Source organism: Notothenia rossii (genome assembly GCF_949606895.1).
Source record: "Notothenia rossii genome assembly, chromosome: 2".
Taxonomy (NCBI): Eukaryota; Metazoa; Chordata; class Actinopteri; order Perciformes; family Nototheniidae; genus Notothenia; species Notothenia rossii.
In genome coordinates, this window is record NC_136904.1 from 40,029,689 (window position 1) to 40,047,840 (window position 18,152).

The 18,152-nt window shown below is 40.7% G+C and overlaps 1 protein-coding gene and 1 long non-coding RNA gene across 2 annotated transcripts in view; one reads left to right on the plus strand and one right to left on the minus strand.

Moving 5' to 3' along the window:
- Positions 1-17,020, minus strand: part of LOC307030701 — a 35,418-nt gene extending 18,398 nt beyond the window's left edge. The window contains exons 1-2 of the long non-coding RNA XR_013805762.1: positions 16,685-17,020; positions 14,577-14,715 (exon numbers count right to left, since the gene is read on the minus strand). This is a non-coding gene — a long non-coding RNA (uncharacterized lncRNA). The remainder of the gene's footprint in view (positions 1-14,576; positions 14,716-16,684) is intronic.
- LOC307027902 (E3 SUMO-protein ligase ZBED1-like) lies at positions 5,544-7,460 on the plus strand (the record flags this gene model as incomplete). Its single annotated transcript, XM_079662596.1, has 2 exons — positions 5,544-6,973; positions 7,143-7,460. The coding sequence occupies exons 1-2, from the start codon at positions 5,741-5,743 to the stop codon at positions 7,458-7,460; spliced, it is 1,551 nt and encodes a 516-aa protein (XP_079518722.1). The 5' UTR covers positions 5,544-5,740.
- Positions 17,021-18,152: the final 1,132 nt, after the last annotated feature.

Sequence of the window (18,152 nt, forward strand, 5' to 3'; positions counted from 1 at the left end):
GTTTGTGTCGGCTGCCCTTAAAAAGGCAATGTGAGCGTCCATTCCCATTGGATAACGGAGAATTGTACACCCAGAAGTAAGTATTTACGTTTCGTAAAAGATAAAATCATACTTTATTCAGCAGTGCTTGCTTTACTCTTTGAAAGTCATCACATGAATGCATTGTAATAAATGGTTCGGCTGCATTAAATATATTACACATCTGTCGTAGTTCTTTATTTTTATTTATCTACAGAGATCGGGCTCAGAATAGACCGGAAACTATTCTTTTACCGTTCAGTTTGAATTTCACAATAAAGTTAGTAGTAATATTTTGTTTTGATATTATTGTTTTTTATTAACTACTAGACCCCTGGGTCATGTTAAGACCATCTTTTCTGTGTTGCTGTGGGTTTTTTCCATCGCTTTTGTGTTACAAATATCAAAACAATAACTAAATATATCCGTCGTAAACTAAACCAGAAACAGCAGTATATTTTATTTTGTTAACACTGTAAACTTGACAGCTTTTTAACCCAAACCACCTACTGGTTAAAGCACGTTATTACACGTTTAGAGTAATGCAATGCAGGTAGATTGTGTTGCTTTTTAATGACTGTTTAAAATGCCTTTTTCTTAATGTCTTTTATTATTAACTACTTGTTACTTGTTGCTAGGGGAGCTGCTATCAATATTATTTCTGTTATGTTGTGTAACTGTTTAATGGTGTTATCTTTATTGCTAGCCCCTTCCCCGTCAATGTAGTGTTGGTCCACAGCGCAAACGTATGAGTTTAACAAAATCTGCATCTAAAATTGTGGCATAGATAGCCTACGTTATTTTCCCCTGTGCAATTCTCCATTTACTCAACAATAACACAATTATCCTTGTGTTTATTTATTTGTTTGATTAATAAACACAAGTTGGAGTCCGTCCGGACCGAGGGTCGGAGCAGCTCATTTGCTTTAGAGAATATTACAACCGGAAGTAAGTATTCTCTCCGCTTCGCTTGATAAACCCTGTGATAGTCCTCAAGCTCTGTGATTGGAGAGTGTGCTCCGAGGGTTACGCTGAGCGTCGAACAGCACTTGAAATGGGATGGAACCACTGCAGACTGTCCAAAACTGGACATCTAGTCCCCCGCTCCCCCACCCCGTCCCCAGAACTACACATGCTGGCTATTGTGTTTCGCAACATGTTCTCTATCTATGGCACGTCTCTACTGGGAGTTGTAGTTTTAAAAGACGTTTTCGTATGTCCCATAATAAGAAGTTGCCAGTATTAAACTGTGTACATCCCTGGAGGTTTAGGGGATAGGAAACACTCAAATGTACAACATATAATTAATAAATGGGTGAAAATGGCTTGTGCCCATTATGGGCAGCATTAATATACCCACATGCCAGCTAAGGTCAGAAGAGCCTTATTTAACAGCTGGTCTTATTTTTGTGACCCCTCCTGTTGTTAATTGATAACATTACATTACATTAATTGATAAGCCTGAAACATGCATTTGTCAAGGTTCAGAGGCACATTTTGCAAATATGGCAGTAGCCATCCATCATCTTAAGATAAGATATACTTTATCGATCCCAAGTTGGAAACATTTGCGTTACATCAGCCTGTGTAACAGTTGTAAATACGCAGTGGTGTTTATTTGTAAATCATTTAGTATAATCACCCAAATTCTGTGTTTTATATTTAATAATTCTGTGTTCATTATTTATTGATTGTTCAATACCTGACAAGGCCGGGGGTGAAATATCTATATACATCTTATAAGAGTATAATACAAATGTATAATATCAGTTAAAATAAGTGCTTCAACATAGTTAACATTGCTGGAGGTATGCACAAATATTGATAGATGTCTTGTAATGCACTATTGAGGAACCTGCGACCAAAGTATTTCATTCATTGCATAACTACACAGTTTGTGAATATGATATGTCAATAAACCTTAGAAAATCTTGAAAGGGATGTGCAACATAGTCATTATATACAGTCTTTAATTAACTATTAGTAGAGAATAACGAGTAATGAATATATTTATAGGGATCCTATTAATATCTAATAATAAAACTAATGAAATTCAATAACATGCTTTAACCACCAGGTGTCCCTTTCTATCAGCTGTGCACCTTTATGGTGTAAATACAGCCTTTCTACCAATTGGATCAAATATAAAAGTCAGCCGAATTAGTGTTGATCCTGCGAAGAGACGTATTTTGTGAAAAGAAAAGTAAGATGTTGTTTAATTGCTGATATATTTATGATCCACGTCACGTTTTCAGTGTTGGCGGCAGTTCCTCATGTTTGTCTAGAAGTCTTCTCATCAGAGCTCTATAAATAGAGAACTACGGCAGATATGTAATATTTAATTCAGCCGAACCGTGTATTACAATGTCGTTATGTGACGACTTTGAAAGAGAAAAGCAAGCACACTCGGAATAAAGTATTATTTTTTTTTTTTAAATGTTTTCGGTCTGTTTCCGGTATTTGTTAATGACGATGTGATGTGAGATTTGAGACTGGAATTGCAGAGGGGAAAATAACGTATCTTTAGATGCGGATTTTGTTAAACTAATACGTTTGCGCTGTGGACCAACACTATACATTGACGGGGAAGGGGGTAGCAATAAAGATAACACCATTAAACAGTTACACAACATAACAGAAATAATATTGATAGCAGCGTCCCTAGCAACCACCTTGGTAACAATGAAAACGTTCTATGGACGCAATTTCCTGAAGTAATCTTAGTAATAACTAGAACACTAAAGATCATTTACATCCACTGCACACATAATCTGAAATAACAACTCATATTTCTCGCATCAAATGACATCAAAACGCATTTTAATGTCCAAACTAACTTTAAAAAACTTTAGGCATTTTCCAGCGAGAATAAAACAAAGTTCGGCCATGTTTTTTTTTTTCTGCAGGGAGAAATTTGAAGATCACGTGACATAGACGCCAGCCATTGGAATGAATGGTAAAAAAATAAACGGGGTTTGTCAAACAGAGCACATTGTGTTTTCCTAAATGATAGCTGGGGATTCTGGGTAGTGTAGTGTCTTCTGCCATCCTTTACTCCGAAAAAAATTTTGTTTCTCCGAATCGAAGGGGAAAAATACAAAAGCATTGCACACAATTTAAACCAATCAATGTTGTGTAATTAACAAGGATAATCTGGTGTTTTTTTAGTCGATGAGTAGTGCAGATATCACTGTAAAATCAATCGACAGTAAGGGGAATACTTACTTCCGGGTGTACAATTCTCCGTTATCCAATGGGAATGGACGCTCACATTGCCTTTAAGGGCAGCCGACACAAACGAATGCCTTGCTTCCATGAGCGTCAAATCCCGCCGCAGATGAGAATACATTGCAATCAGTTGAAAGCTATTTGCGTCCCTTTACGAAGCTGAAGGAGCCTAGGAGCGTCACAACTGCACGCCACGGGACCCTGACCAAACGTCGCTCCTGGACGATTATGGAGTGAGAGTGTGTTGTTGTGGCAGGTTGGGGTCGCTGCGGTGCTGAGGCTGTGAGGCTCTGGAGCTGCTCTTTCAGGCTCAGGGTGGTTTGATGTTTGAGGTGCAACTCCTCTTTTACTTCTGTTATTTCTTTCTTTAGAATGTCTCTGTCCTCCTGTAAGACAGTCACTTCTCCTCTTAGTTGTTGTATTGACGTATTTAATTATTTCTTTAACTGAAAGAGTTCATCCTTAATCTGCTGAAATGATTCACTGGATGGAGAGTGAGAAAGTTTTTCTCTCATCTCCACTATCTCTACCTCCTGTAGAGATAGACTCTCTCTGAGAAGGGTCATTGTTCCCTGCAGCTTGTCTTCAGGCTGCAGCTCCTGCTCCTCTCTGAGAAGGGTCATTGTTCCCTGCACGTTGTCTTCAGGCTGCAGCTTCTGCTCCTCTCTGAGAAGGGTCACTGTTCCCTGCAGCTTACGTCAGGCTGTGACGTGACGCCTAGATATCTGTTTCCACAAGCAGTTAACTTTATATTGTTATATAAAAATAGTTAAATATTGTATGAAGGCATTAATCTCACATCACTTTACTGACCACTATTCGTAAATAGTGTAAATAATACTAAATTGGGTGATTTTTCTAGTATTAAAGTGGTAAGATGTCATTCGGTAAAACGGTTCTCTCTTAAAGTCAATGAAGACAATTGTTTGTAAAATGATGAAAATAATTTAAAATCATGAACTATTCTATGCGGCATATTTTTTCAAGTCTCTTGAAAAACATTTTAAAGTTTTGATAAGATGCACCTTTAAAAACATAAAGAAATATCTAAAAGACTTTGTTCCGCAAAGAAACATTTTCCTGTATGTCATTCGGTAAAACAAAGTTCAGAGGCCATTTTGAACTATAGTCACATGACTTTAGTCAGGCCACATGTGATGACATCACTCAGAGGACCCTTGAAGACTGCCCAAGTTGAAGGTAAGTTTACATTTTGCTCCTAAATTTGAGATGATTACACCTTTTCCATGTGTGGTACCATGTGTCACAGATTTGAATGTCATTCGGTGAAACGTCCAAAAAGTGTTTATAAAGTTTTTTATTTAAAAAACATTAAGTTATAGATGAAATTTGAAGTTTACAAATTGAGGTCAAGGTCATTGTTGCTAATAGGCGACCAAGCAACTGCCTGTTAGGAATGAATTTCTATGAAATTTGTCATTCAGCAAAACAGAATTTGTCATTCAGTAAAACCGTTTGTCTGAATGACATCTGTTATCCCGAATGACACAGTGGATTTAACTGATTTCTTTCTTTCTTTATTGATTGTTTTAACATGCTATAGAGTTTGTATAACTGAATTAATTGTATTATTTATTTTTATTTTTTATTATTATTAAAAAAAACATTTTAACAGATGCCTGTGTCCAACAAGGAGAGGGGTGCACACTTCCGTGCAAGGATAAGGGCAGATCCTGCTGCTAGGGAGGAGAGACTAGCAAAGAGAAGGGACAGGTATAACTGTGAAGGTGTATGAGAGCAGTAATGGCGGTAAACAGTATAGGATGCATTGTCTATAAGCCTGAATTTGTTTTCCATATCTACAGTACCACTACAAAGTGCATTTGGCAGTTAACTTGGCTTAAATCTTCATTAAAAAGAATAAACAAATGAATATCTAATAAATAAATACATGACTAAATTAATAAATACTTTGTAGGTATAAACAGAGGATGCAAGCTGGACAGCATGATCATCCGTCCGTCACAGAACTGACAGCATCTGCTGCTGAAAAGAAGAGGGAACAGTGGAGGCTCAATCAGAGGCGACGTAGGGAAAGAAAGAGGCAGGTGGAAGCTGTGATGAACCTCACACCTCTGTCTGAGGACTCTTTTGAGGAGCCTCCACAAGTTGCCATATGGACTTTTCTGAAAATTATGCCTGTAAGCTGAATGTTGAGGTCCCGTCTTTTCATTTTGGGGGTAGTAGAAAAAAGGCAACAGTTCACACATGCATGGTCTACACAGCTGGGAAATCTCAAGCCTATGCCACCATTTCCGACTCCCTCCGACATGACGAACGGGCAGTATGGGGACTAGGGATGGGCATGATTAATCAATGATCGATAATTGATCGTTAAGGATTTTGTCGATTTCGTATTTTTCTTATCGATGATCGGTAATAAAACATCCTACCAGCAGGGGGCGATATAGCGTAAGGAGTCGCGACAGCAGAGAAAACTTCCTGCGAGCTGCTCACTCACAAAGATAACAACATGAAGCGCGCGAAACGAAGTCCGGTGTGGGACCATTTTGAGATAAAAAACGAGTCCGCTCACTGTATACACTGCGACACGGTTTACAAGTACAACACGACAACAACTCCGATGATGTACCACTTAAAGAGCCTTCATCCCAGCGTGTTAAGAGGCACTGAATCCTCCGTTCAGCCCACCATCACCTCAGTTTTAAACCGGAGGAGCTGTGATGCGAAGCGGGCGGAGAAAATCACAGAAAGTATCGCCAAAATGATTGAAGTGGACATCTTCCCCACAAGTGTCGTCGAGGGGAAAGGATTTAGAGATGTGGTTAGTTTACTTGAACCAGCGTATCAGATTCCCTCACGGCGCACTATCACCAGGGTCATAGAAACCCACTACAAGGAGCGAAAACAGGAGCTCCTAAACAAGTTAGCCACAGCAGCTAGTGTTGCTATAACAACAGACTGTTGGACCGCTTTAACAGCGGAGAGCTACATCACTATCACATGCCACTACATTTGCGACAACTGGCAAATGAATTCAGCGGTCCTGCTCACTGAAAGCCTTCCAGGCCGGCATACTGCCGACCTTCTCGCTGAGAAGATGAATGAAGCTGTAGAGCAGTGGGGATTTGAAGCCAGAGTTATCGCCTGCGTCCACGACAACGCGGCCAACATTACGGCTGCCAACAATCCCACCAGAGTCAGCTGGGTGTCTGTTGCTTGCTTTGCACATACTCTCCAATTAGCCATAAATGACGGGTTTGCTCTATACCTGCATCGGGTCATCTCTGCAGCTGGTAAACTCGTTAGCCACTTTAATCACATCACTGTGGCAACCAATGCGCTTAAGGAGAAGCAGGAGCAAATGGGCCTCGCCACCCACCGGCTTATTCAATCGTGCAAAACACGGTGGAACTCAGTCTGTGAGATGTTTGAGCGACTTGTGGAGCAGCGCTGGGCTGTTGTTGCTGTCCTCTCGGACAGAACCCTGACCAAGCTTCAAGATGCCAGGGTCCTGGAGCTGAAGGATGAGCACTGGCGGCTCATGGAGGACGCACAGCCTGTGTTAGCAGCACTTAAGTGTGTCACAACTGCCATGTCTGCCGAGAAGGACGTCTCCATCTCAAACATTTATCCAGTAAGCTTCAGCCTCATCAACACCCATCTCATGCGGAGAGAAGGAGACGAGACCAGAGTAACCGAATTCAAGACCAAAGTGAAGTCCTCCCTCAGCAACAGAATGAAGGTAAACTAACTAATTAGTTGACATGACACTCATAATAAATAGCCGCTGATGACGAGACTGACATAGGCATAGCTAAATGTCGCTTATGTGCTTTGCTTATTTAGATATGGCATATTTTCAAACGTTTTTTATCGATCATCCGACATTTTTCTATAATTTATTTATACAGGTTTGGTCTGACGAGTTTGTGACATCCGCCCCAATGATTGCATCCATGCTGGATCCCCGTCACAAGCATTTGAGCTTTCTTTCGCCACCACAGAGACTAATTGCTAATGCTAAACTGGTTGAACTGGGAGAGGCAATTGATGCAGGTGAGGCGGCTATCCACAGACTGGGAGAGAGGAGGCGGTGTTGTCATGCCGGGGAAGTCCCACAACTGTCACTGCCACTACGCACGTTTCTGCGATGGCACTTCTCCTGGGGGAGCAATACTCATCTACCCCACAGGACACTGGCATTGAAACAGAGACTCAGAACTTTCTGAGGGACATACCCCCACCTCTGGAGTGCAGCCCGACTGATTGGTGGAAAGTGAACGGTGGAAAGTTTCCCAGGCTGGCTAAATTAGCTAGACGCTATCTCTGCATCCCCGCCACCTCGGTCCCGTCAGAGCGGGTCTTTTCAGCCGCTGGACTGACCGTCACTCGGCTCCGTTCACGTCTCACCCCCGAGCATGTTAACATGCTAATTTTCCTCAACAAAAACCAGTAGGTTAAGTAAGCTATAGCCTCCTAACCACCGTAGCCTTTAGTCAGACCGAGGCCTATAACGTGTTATTGTTTTGTGTTTACTATTGTTAGTTAAAGTTTTATATCTAAAATAGGCGGAATTGTATTTATTTTGTTTGAGAACACTGGCTCTTATTTTGTTAATATCCCCGACGCCTCCGACATTTGTTTTGTTTATTGTTTGCACATTTAAACACAGAAGTGAGTTTCTGATACTATTGTTAGTTAATGTTTTATGTCTAAAATAGGCGGAATTGTATTTATTTGTTTGAGAACACTGGCTCTTATTTGTTAATATCCCCGACGCCTCCGCGACATTTCTTTTGTTTATTGTTTGCACATTTAAACACAGGAGTTTCTCATTATACTATTGTTAGTTAATGTTTTATGTCTAAAAGAGGCGGAATTGTATTTATTTTGTTTGTGTTTGTTTTAAGAACACTGGCTCTTATTTTTTTAATGTCGCGGAGGCGTCGGGGATATTTCTTTTGTTTAACATTTGCACATTTAAATAAACATAAAAGTGAGTTTCTCACTTCTGTTATTCTGTATCGACCTGCATTAATGTTCACGTGTTCTGTTAACGGTTGTTTTATGGTCAGGCTTCTGTGAGGAGAGCAGTTAGGGGCGGGTGGAGAGCAGAGGGCTTTTTGAGTGCGTGTCTGTGTGGGCGCGTGCGTGTGGGTGAGAAAGGCTGCATGTTAGGGAGAGGAAGAGCAGCACGTTGTTTTGAGCGGTTTGTTGTTTTTGGTTGTTTTGGCGTGGTCCCGGCCCACAGTGAACCTTCCTGTAACCGCAATAAAGCTGTTAAGATTGTATACGCTTCGCTCGTCATTCCGACCTGTCCGGGTGGACGTTACAATACGTCATACAGTTTTTTTGACGGGTATAAATGTTAACGATTAATCGATAATTGATCGTTAACGTCTCACGATGATCGAATTAAAGAGATTTCTTAAAATGCCCATCCCTAATGGGGACATCTGAAACCTGTGTTGGATGAGGTCCTATCCGATACAGGGATAACTACAGTGCACTTCATGAGTGACAGCCCACTCACCCAGTACAGAAACCGAAAGAATTTCTACTTGATGTGTACCATGCCTTTCCTTAGAGGCATTAAAGAGATAACATGGAACTTCTCAGAGAAGGCCCATGGAAAGGGTGCACCAGACGGTATTGGTGGTTCAGTCAAGAGAGGTGCTGATGCATTTGTGTTGCAAGGAAGTGATATTCAGCAGCCTCAAGATTTGTTTTCCTTTCTGGAAAAATCGAATTCAAATGTAAAATTCTACTGGGTATCCGAAGATGACATCACCAGAGTGGATGAGGCTTTGCCGAATGACGTGCCGGTTGTTAAAGGCACCTTGAATATTCACCAGGTAACTGCAAACACCGCAGGGAAGATCATGTTTAGAGATGTGTCCTGTTTTTGCCATCGAATGGGACTTACCTGTGAATGTGAATCACCCTCTGAGGTAGACTTTCATGCCAAAACAGCTACACCCTCCACCACCATTTCAGAATCTGATGACATGGTTGGAAAGATGGTAATAGTGTCTTATGACAAAAAGTTATTTGTAGGGCAAGTCCTGAAGGTAGTTGGTGATGACGTTGAGGTGTCCTGTATGCAACAGTCTGGCAGAAAGAATTGCTTTGCATGGCCCCAAAATCCCGATGTCATCTATTACTTTCAATCAGATGTGAAAACGCTTATCTCAGAACCAGAGCCATCTTCTAGTAGAAGCTCCAAATTGTCAGCTGATGACTGGGATAAGTTCTTATCAGTCTGAAACAGTCAGTAAATAACACTGACCAGCCTTCAGTGGTACTGTGTATTTCTTAACACTAATGAGTTCATTATTTAGTAAAGTATAAATTGCAATAAAACAATGTTAAATTATATATTTCATATGCAATAAGAAAAACAGAATTGCCGCTATTGTTGCCTGTTCACTTACCTGTTGATAGCAGCTGAAATAAAAACAGGAGTTGTTATTGTTATTATTCTGTTGTAGTGATAAAAAAGAAACTTTAATCAGATACTTACTGGTTCATATTTGACATCATTATTGTGTTAAGAGAATGGAGAACGATGTTATGAGACTGAGTCTGTTTTTTGATGTCAATAAATGTAAAGTTCAATTATAAAGTCTTTGGTATCCTTTTTTTAAATGTCGGACTAAATCCAGTTATTGGATCTATGTGCAATGGCATATTGCAGTATGTCATTCAGTAAAACGAAAGACGTCATACAGTAAAACAATGAATTTTACAAAAAATATATAAAATAGTGTGTTACTTGACATAAACAATTAAATTAATAAAGTTAATTTAATTATAATAAGAGGTTTCATATGATTTGAAAGCATTTTTACCTGTACTGGAATAATGTAGGAAAAAATGTTGACGGATGAAAAGCTATTGCCTTAAAAGACAAAATATTTAATATTTGTAGTTTTGCTGTGAAAATGTTATACCTGGATATAGATTCCTTATAGATCAATAATTACATTTTTCACTATCTGTGACTGTGTCATTGTCATTGATTTTAATATCATATGGAAAATAGCTTTGTTTTGCCGAATGACATTTTCAAGGGGTGTATCAATGAAATGCATAAAAATGCCTTATAGTGTTACCTTTTTCAGTGGGCACATGCACAAATGAAAAATATATATTTGAATTCACTCAGAAAATGTTGAAACTGACTTGCTGTTTCATTTTTATTTTTTTGCCATTTTGAAAATATAAAATGTCACTGACCCAGTTCAGTCTCTCTGAGACCTGGGTAACGCTGCTAGCTTTCTCTTTGCTTTGTGTCTTTGTTAGTGCCTTAATAATAAGGAAAGCTTATTGGACTAAGGTCAGACTGGCCTGGCTCCTTTGGAACATGATTGTTCCATTATGATAAATGTTTACTGTCATCATAGCGTTGTCACTATCCTCATCTCCAATGAGAACTTGTCTGCCACAACATATTCCTCTCTTTTTGTGGTCTTTATAGTGGGAACAAATTGTTTTGTGCCAGGATTCAGTGTTGTTGGTATACAGCAGGAGGTTACAGATTACTATCTTGTCTCCTTGGTGGCTGTATTCGGCTGTTAATGTCTCTGGGTTATCTCTTAGAAGTTTAAGTTTGAAAGCTTTCTTTGCCTGTGCGCTTTTTACCTCCTTTGGGTATTCAAGTGCAAGGGGGAGGGGCTTCCTGATGCAACAGTCGGTTGCATCAGCCATGGTGGCCTTTGTTGTTGCTTAGCACGCTAGTTAGCAGATATCACATTTGTGCGCAATTCCTTTGTATCGGTTAGGCAGAGGCAAATATTATTTTCAATCTTCTGTCTTTTGCTGAATACTCTGTAGTTCTTATTTTAATTTTTGAATTAGTTGTTGGCTCCCTACCTGCCTGGTTTACTGTGTTAGCTTGTCCTAGCTTGACCCTTATTCTTCTTTGTTTTCTTGTAGGTTGATTTCCAAACTCTTGTTTTCGTTGGTTATCCTCTGCAATGTCTTTTCCTTGAAGTTATTATTTCATATTTGTGGATTTCTCTCATTTTAAAACTGCTTATTTTTGTATATCTCTTTAAGAGTTTAAGATTCTCTCTCTCTCTCTCTCTCTCTCTCTCTCTCTCTCTCTCTCTCTCTCTCTCCTCTCTCTCCTCTCTCTCTCTCTCTCTCTCTCTCATCTCTCTCTCTCTCTCTCCTCTCTCTCTCTCTCTCTCTCTCTCTCTCTCTCTCTCTCTCTCTCTCTCTCTCTCTCTCTCTCTCTCTCTCTCTCTCTCTCTCTCTCTCATCTCTCTCTCTCTCTCTCTCTACTAAAGCTCTGTATAGTTGCAACATCAGTGTTTCCCCTATATAGAAATAGTGGCAGCGCCGCTGCTGAATATGAGCGCCGCTGCTAGGGGGCGCCAGCCAGGTACTCTTTATTTTTTTAATATTATTATTATTAAATAATAATAAGTGGCGACCCTTTTTCATTTTTGATTGTTTGTTATGTGGATGTGTAGTATTTGTGTTACTGTATGTTCAATAAAGGTGTATTTTTGCTAAATCTTGAGACATTGCCACTGTATGTACTAGGCAGGGCCAATTTCTGGCATAGGCGACACAGGCGGTCGCCTAGGGCGCCAGATCTGGAGGGCGCTGCGCTGGTAGCCCTGGGAGGGAAAAAACATTTTTGACCATTGGCGCTCATCCAAAAGTTCGGCCTTGATGTAACAACAATCATAATTAAGTAAATGTAACACCCTTTTTTTCCGTTTAATTTGCCCTGTACAGTGGGCACTGTAAGTGATGAAAGTGGGGGATGTTGGCTTATCAGGCGCCCGCAGCTCACAGCCAAAGTGCGAGCGTGGTAGCGAGAGAGCGAGCAAGGGAGAGGGCGCACCGCTGCCGCCGCTGTTGTTATTAGAATCTGGTGCTAGCTGTTTCTACAACCACGGTGGAGGAGAGCTCTCCTGTCAGACTGAGAGGCTCAGTGAGGTAAAGGACTCTCTGAGTATTTAGATAGTTAATTTTAGTCTAAGTTATCTCAGTTGGTTTCAAACGTTTTGACCACAAATTATGTAAACACATATTTCCAAGGCACTCCTTTATAATTATTTGGATAAACAAAAAGAGGTTTGAAATCATTCCAATGTATACTATAGGAAAGTAAACCAAAAATATCGTTTAAAGTTGGAGAGATGCAAAAATATGCATAAATAAATAAATGTTAACTAGGTAAAATAAGATATGACTGAACAACAAAAATAAAATAAGCTACATTTATTTGTTATTGGCTATGGTAGGTTATTGGTGATGTTCATATACTTATTTGATTATTAAAATGTAAACCGATCTTTTTCATATGGGTGTTTTAGAGTTGTACGCCCTAGATCAGGGGCCGTATTCACAAAGCATTTTATCTTACCGCTAGGAGTGCTCCTAACTCGCGCTAAAACATTTTACGTAGGAGTTTTTTCTTAAAAGTTATTCACAAAGCCGCTGAGACCTAGTCATACTAAGGATAAATCACTAAGAGTGAACTAAGAGTGAACTAAGAGTGACGCGCCGTTGCTATGGATTACGTTGATTCTCGTGCATGAGTTTAGAAGCGGTCAGTACGGTGATTGGTTGTTCAGAGCAGGCGGTCTCGGTGAAACTCATCCGCAACATCCCACAAACGAGCCCACTAAATCACCGAAAAACAAGGAAATAGCCTAGGCTAGAAATGTATTCCTATCAAATAGTTATGGACAGTGCAGTTAGCAGAATACACGCATGATGACAAGTTTGTGCAGACCACGATAATGACGTTGTATATGCACGTTAAAGAGAGAGAGAGAACAATACAAATACGTAAATTGCATTAAATCAAGGGGGCAATTAAAAGCACCCTGCAAACTATTATCCAATGAGCATATTTCCAGCACTTAAACACTTTCAATAACAGCCCATACCTCCGTTCAAGTCCCCCTATCATGATGAATGAAAACAATCTGCGTGTTGATGGAATGTACTTTCTTTCTATTGACGAACACGTCCTCATCTTTTGATGGCGCAATTATTTTTATGTGCGTCCCGTCAATAGCACCGACCACACCGGGCATAGCTGCAATTGCCATGAAGTTGGCTTTGATCCTGTGTAGTTGTTGATTGTCCAAAGGAAACCGGATAAACTGTTGGATGATATTTGGTCTAGAGAGCGCGTTGATGGTTTGTTTTATGGCACGGCTGACTGATGGTTGCGATATCCCTAAATCGTCGGCATTGCAAAGTTGCATTTTCCCTGTTGCTAAATATCGTAGTGTTGCCAAACATTTTATTTCCGGAATAATCGGGTTATTCCTGTTAGTCGGGCATGTTATTGCATCCCGCACTAATTCCACAACAATTTTGATACCCTCACGATTTAGCCTATATCTCTTGATCAATTCACAGTCTTCCATTGTCTCCAAAACATTTTGTCTCGCAGCCATTTTCAGATTCTTTGTGAATAGGTCTTACTGAGTTAGGAGTCCTCTCGAGGACTTTTAAGCTCTCCTAAACTTAGGTGCTACTTTTAGGCTTAAAATACTTTGTGAATTGCTCTTAGTGAATAAAATTAGGAGTCCTACATTTAAGACTGACACGCCCATTATGTTTAGGAGTTTCTCCTAAATTCGCCAGTTAGGAGCTACTTTTAGCCCTAAGATCCTTTGTGAATACGGCCCCAGGTCTCTAGTGATTGTGTGCTCGAAGTGCACCAGATTGAAGCATTTTACTGTAAAATGTTCAAAAATAAATCTTCCCGGACCCCCAAGAGGATGTGACATCTACCCCCCAATTCAAACATGTTCATACAATACTGAATACATTTGAAGCCATTTTGACGTCTATTACCTATGTCAATAAGTTTCTGCTTTTACAGTGTATTTGTCTTTGTAGAGATTTTCCATTTATTCTTTACATATAAAATGTCGCCTAAAATCAGGGCAGCAAATTGTCTAGAACCGGCCCTGGTACTAGGCCTCAAGAGCCTTTCTTGTGCTGACACATAGAAACAAATTTGCGGGCGCACTTCGCACGCACACACACTAAAAAATTCCACGCGCTCCGCGCTCACATTATACTGGGCCCACATGCCTTAGCACCGCTGCTATGACTCCATCCTAGGGGAAACACTGAACATCTATATACAAATACATACATATAAACAAACTGCTAAGAATTCAAATGTCCTTTTTCCGCGGCACTCACTATGGCCCGTGTTATTCGCCTGCACTTGATTTGTCATCTCTTTTAACAATGTTCTTCTCTTCACGTGAAGCTCTCCTCAGCTGGTGTAGTAGTTAGGCACGCTAACGCTGGCTATATAAATATGACGCTCTATGTATCAAAACAAAACTTACCTTCTTATATCTTTCTCCACTTAAATGAACTTTATTTCCCCGATTTCCATCACTCTTGTCCGTTCTCTCTATGTCTGGTCAGACATCAATCTGTTCCACGTAGCACCTGGAGCCTGGAGCTTCCTGGCCTGGAGTACTTCTGGAATGTTTTTAAAAAAAATGTGTTTAGGGATTTGTATGTGCTTTGGACTTTGCATATCGTGCAGCGTTGTTTTGTTGCGTTTGTTTTCAGGGCCTGTGTGTTGTATTTAGTTTGCATCACTTCTGTAAATGCAGCTTTTTTCTGTTGTATTTGTTTTCAGGGTTTGTTTGTTTTTCATTTCATTATTTGCAGATGTTTCCTTCTAATGTATGCGTTTTGGGTCGTTGTTCTGCGTTTGCACCTACCGGCCACCGTAGTTAAGCACATTGAATTGCCACGTGCTGAAAAGTGCTGTATAAATAAAATTGCTTTGCCTTGCCTCAGGAAGAACCAGAGAATGCAGGGCAGACACCTCAAACAGTTCAAACTCAGGTAGTGCCAGAGATTCAGAATCAACAAAGAGGTGGAGGAGGTTTCCGAGGAAGACAAAGTGGAGGAAGAGGACATTTCCAAGGGAGTAATCAATCAACAGGACAAGGTTTCCAAGGTGAAGGATGCTTCATATGTGGTCAGTTCTCCCATAGGGCCAGAAATTGTCCGCAACACAGGATGCTGCAACTACCAGATATCTTCCCACACAATTTCAGCAACAGCAAACACCTGCGTATCCTCCTACCCAAGTACAGCCGCAAGCACAGGTATACACCGGTGGCGTAGCTGTGGGTGGGCCTGGGCCCACCCACATGCACGTCTGGCCCACCCACAGCCAATCAGCGCGTTATAGCACAGAGCTGGGAAGCCCAGAAGGAAGTGCCACAAACTGCAGTTCCTCTAGTGGCCAACAGGGGATGGATGCAGAAAGGAGCAATTCCCATAGACCCCCATGTTAAAAAGCCCAACTTTACAGCAGAAATAAACATGTTTATAGCCTGGATCCAATCAAAGTTATTCTGGATATAGTTAGATTCCACCTTCATGACAATGGAATAGGGAGTGCATTAACATGAGTAAATTAGTAAGTAAAGTAAGTTTTGCCGTGAGTGAATTAAAGTATTTTTTCTTCTTGAGGTCTGCAGTGAAGCGTGTACACATTTGCTGAATATGAAAAGACTCTCTCAGTGTGTGCCCACTGTGCGACTGTCAAGGATAAACAACCTGTGGCCGCCGAGCCAGTCATGTGTAGGAATGGGTACCGAGCCCCGGTATTAAACGGGTCCCAGGGCTGAATTATTAAAGACCGTGGTACCATTAAGCTCCGACGTTATCGGTCGGCAGAGGTGGGAGTAAGTCCTACATGTGCAAATGGATTCAACCCACACTATGATCTTCATTACATACACAGTTAATCATTTGAAACCTAATTTAGACCGATGACAATTATATTAGATTCATATTAACCCCAGAACTGTAGACAAAATAGCTAGGACTCCAAAAGTCTGTTCAAAAAGGCAGAATTCCAGGTAAGAATATCATATGTGGCATTTGCCAGTACACATTTAATTTAAATTTCTGTTAACACTAGAACCGCCAACAGCGTCAGCACCTACATAGATATCATTTTAAATCATTTAATTTGTTCCTCTTCATAATTTCCTTATAAACTAAGCAGGACGATTTAAAACTCACTTAATTGGGTTAATTTAGAAATGGCTTCAGTTTATCATCATAACAGATCAAAAAGTTCAGATTCATACAATAAATCAAGGAATGATGCACTTCTACAAACAAAAACAACATAATTAAAACACTTAAACAAACTACTAAAAGTAGATGAACTACATTATTCAAAAGTTTCCAGTAACTTCTGATAATAACACAGGGGAAATAAACGAGGCATCTCTTTTCCTCTCTCTCTCTGATGACAGCCCGTCAGTATCAGGGTTAGTCAAAATGAATCCCTTGGCGGTTCTAGTGTTCATTTAACCCGTTTTGTCTTCTTTTTGCTTAATCGATTTGAAACCAAGTCTAACGTAGCTTAAACTTAACGTTAGCTTTCTAGCTAACACAACACAGTCACGTAGCCTACCTTTCTCTGTGTTTTTTTTTTGTAGTGACGAATGAAGTTGGATGTTGTGGTGGTCCTGTCACTGATCTTTATGCTGCAGACCCTGCATACGCTGTTCTCTTCTTATTAGCGTCATCAACAAAATAATCCTTGAATCCAAACTTCACTATTTTTGGAGTAAAAAGCTAGCCGCTGCCATGTTAACTGACACTCCTGCCGTCTAGTGGGTTGCCAGGTTTGCGCGCATGGCGTTATAATCAAGTTTTTCGAAAAAACTAAACGTAATATCCCACTACAAAAACAAACGCAAATATTTAATTTTAAACAGTCAAGTCCTTTCAAGTCATCTGTCTCAAGCCTAAGTCAAGTCTCAAGTCATGAATACCAAGTCAAAGTCAAGTCAAGTCTTTTATCAATGTTAGTCAAGAAAGTCTCAAGTCAAAAAATATGCGACTCGAGTCAAGTCATGTGACTCGAGTCCCCACCTCTGTCGGTCGGTACTGGAGAGAGACATGTAAAACATATCTGTCATATGTATTATTGCTACACAAACATTCAATTGCAGTTTTAGTGTCACCAACTCCGTTTCTAATATGCAAAAAGACAGCAAAATGCGTCTATGATTATTTTTTAGTATTTTAGATCTTTCCAATCCCCGCCTGCTTGCGAGGGGGCGGGGCAGTTTACACACACGCAGCTGCTACATGCAGCAACACACACACACGGAGGAGATGGCAGAGAGAACGCGCTCCGAGGTGTGGTTAAACTTTACCCGTCTCGATGCTCGTTACCAAAAGTGCAATAAGAGTTTAGCATGTAAGGGCTCCGGCGGTAACACAAGCAATTTGTCTAAACATTTAGCAAAAGTGCACCACATTCAGACGGAGAAATGCACCGGGTTCGACTGTCTTTCTGGTAGCGCTGTACCCCCCCCCCCCCCAATCCACGATTACGGTACGTCTACACTACAGGCATCAAAAAATGCTTTCAACGCTTCGCCCATTCACTTGAATGGGGTGACGTAGAAGATTTTTAATCTTCGCCGAACTTCATTGTGGGCAGCATGGCATGGCTTTGCAAGCATCACGAGCGTCTATCAGCATCAAAAGTTGAACAATGTTCAACTTTTGAGGCTCGATGCTTGGCATCAGCCAATCAAATCCCGTTTATGCAAATCCCGCCAGTGCAAGCGCAGCCAATCAAACCGCGTGCAAGCTGGGAGAGCCAGACCGCAGTTCATTTCCTCATATTCCAAACGAGATATTACGGTAGCAAATCACCCGGTTCTTTACGACCGGAACTATTTACCGGGATACAAACCGGAGGAACCAGGCATGGAGGGAGGTGGCAGAGACAGTGGGTGAAACTGATAGTTTTTTCGCCCGTTTGGAGAGTTTATATCCAGTTTACTTCGTTTTAACATTGCTAGTGCTTTGTATGTCGGGGGCGGGAGATTCATGTGATTGGTTGCTCGCAAACAATCGCCAAG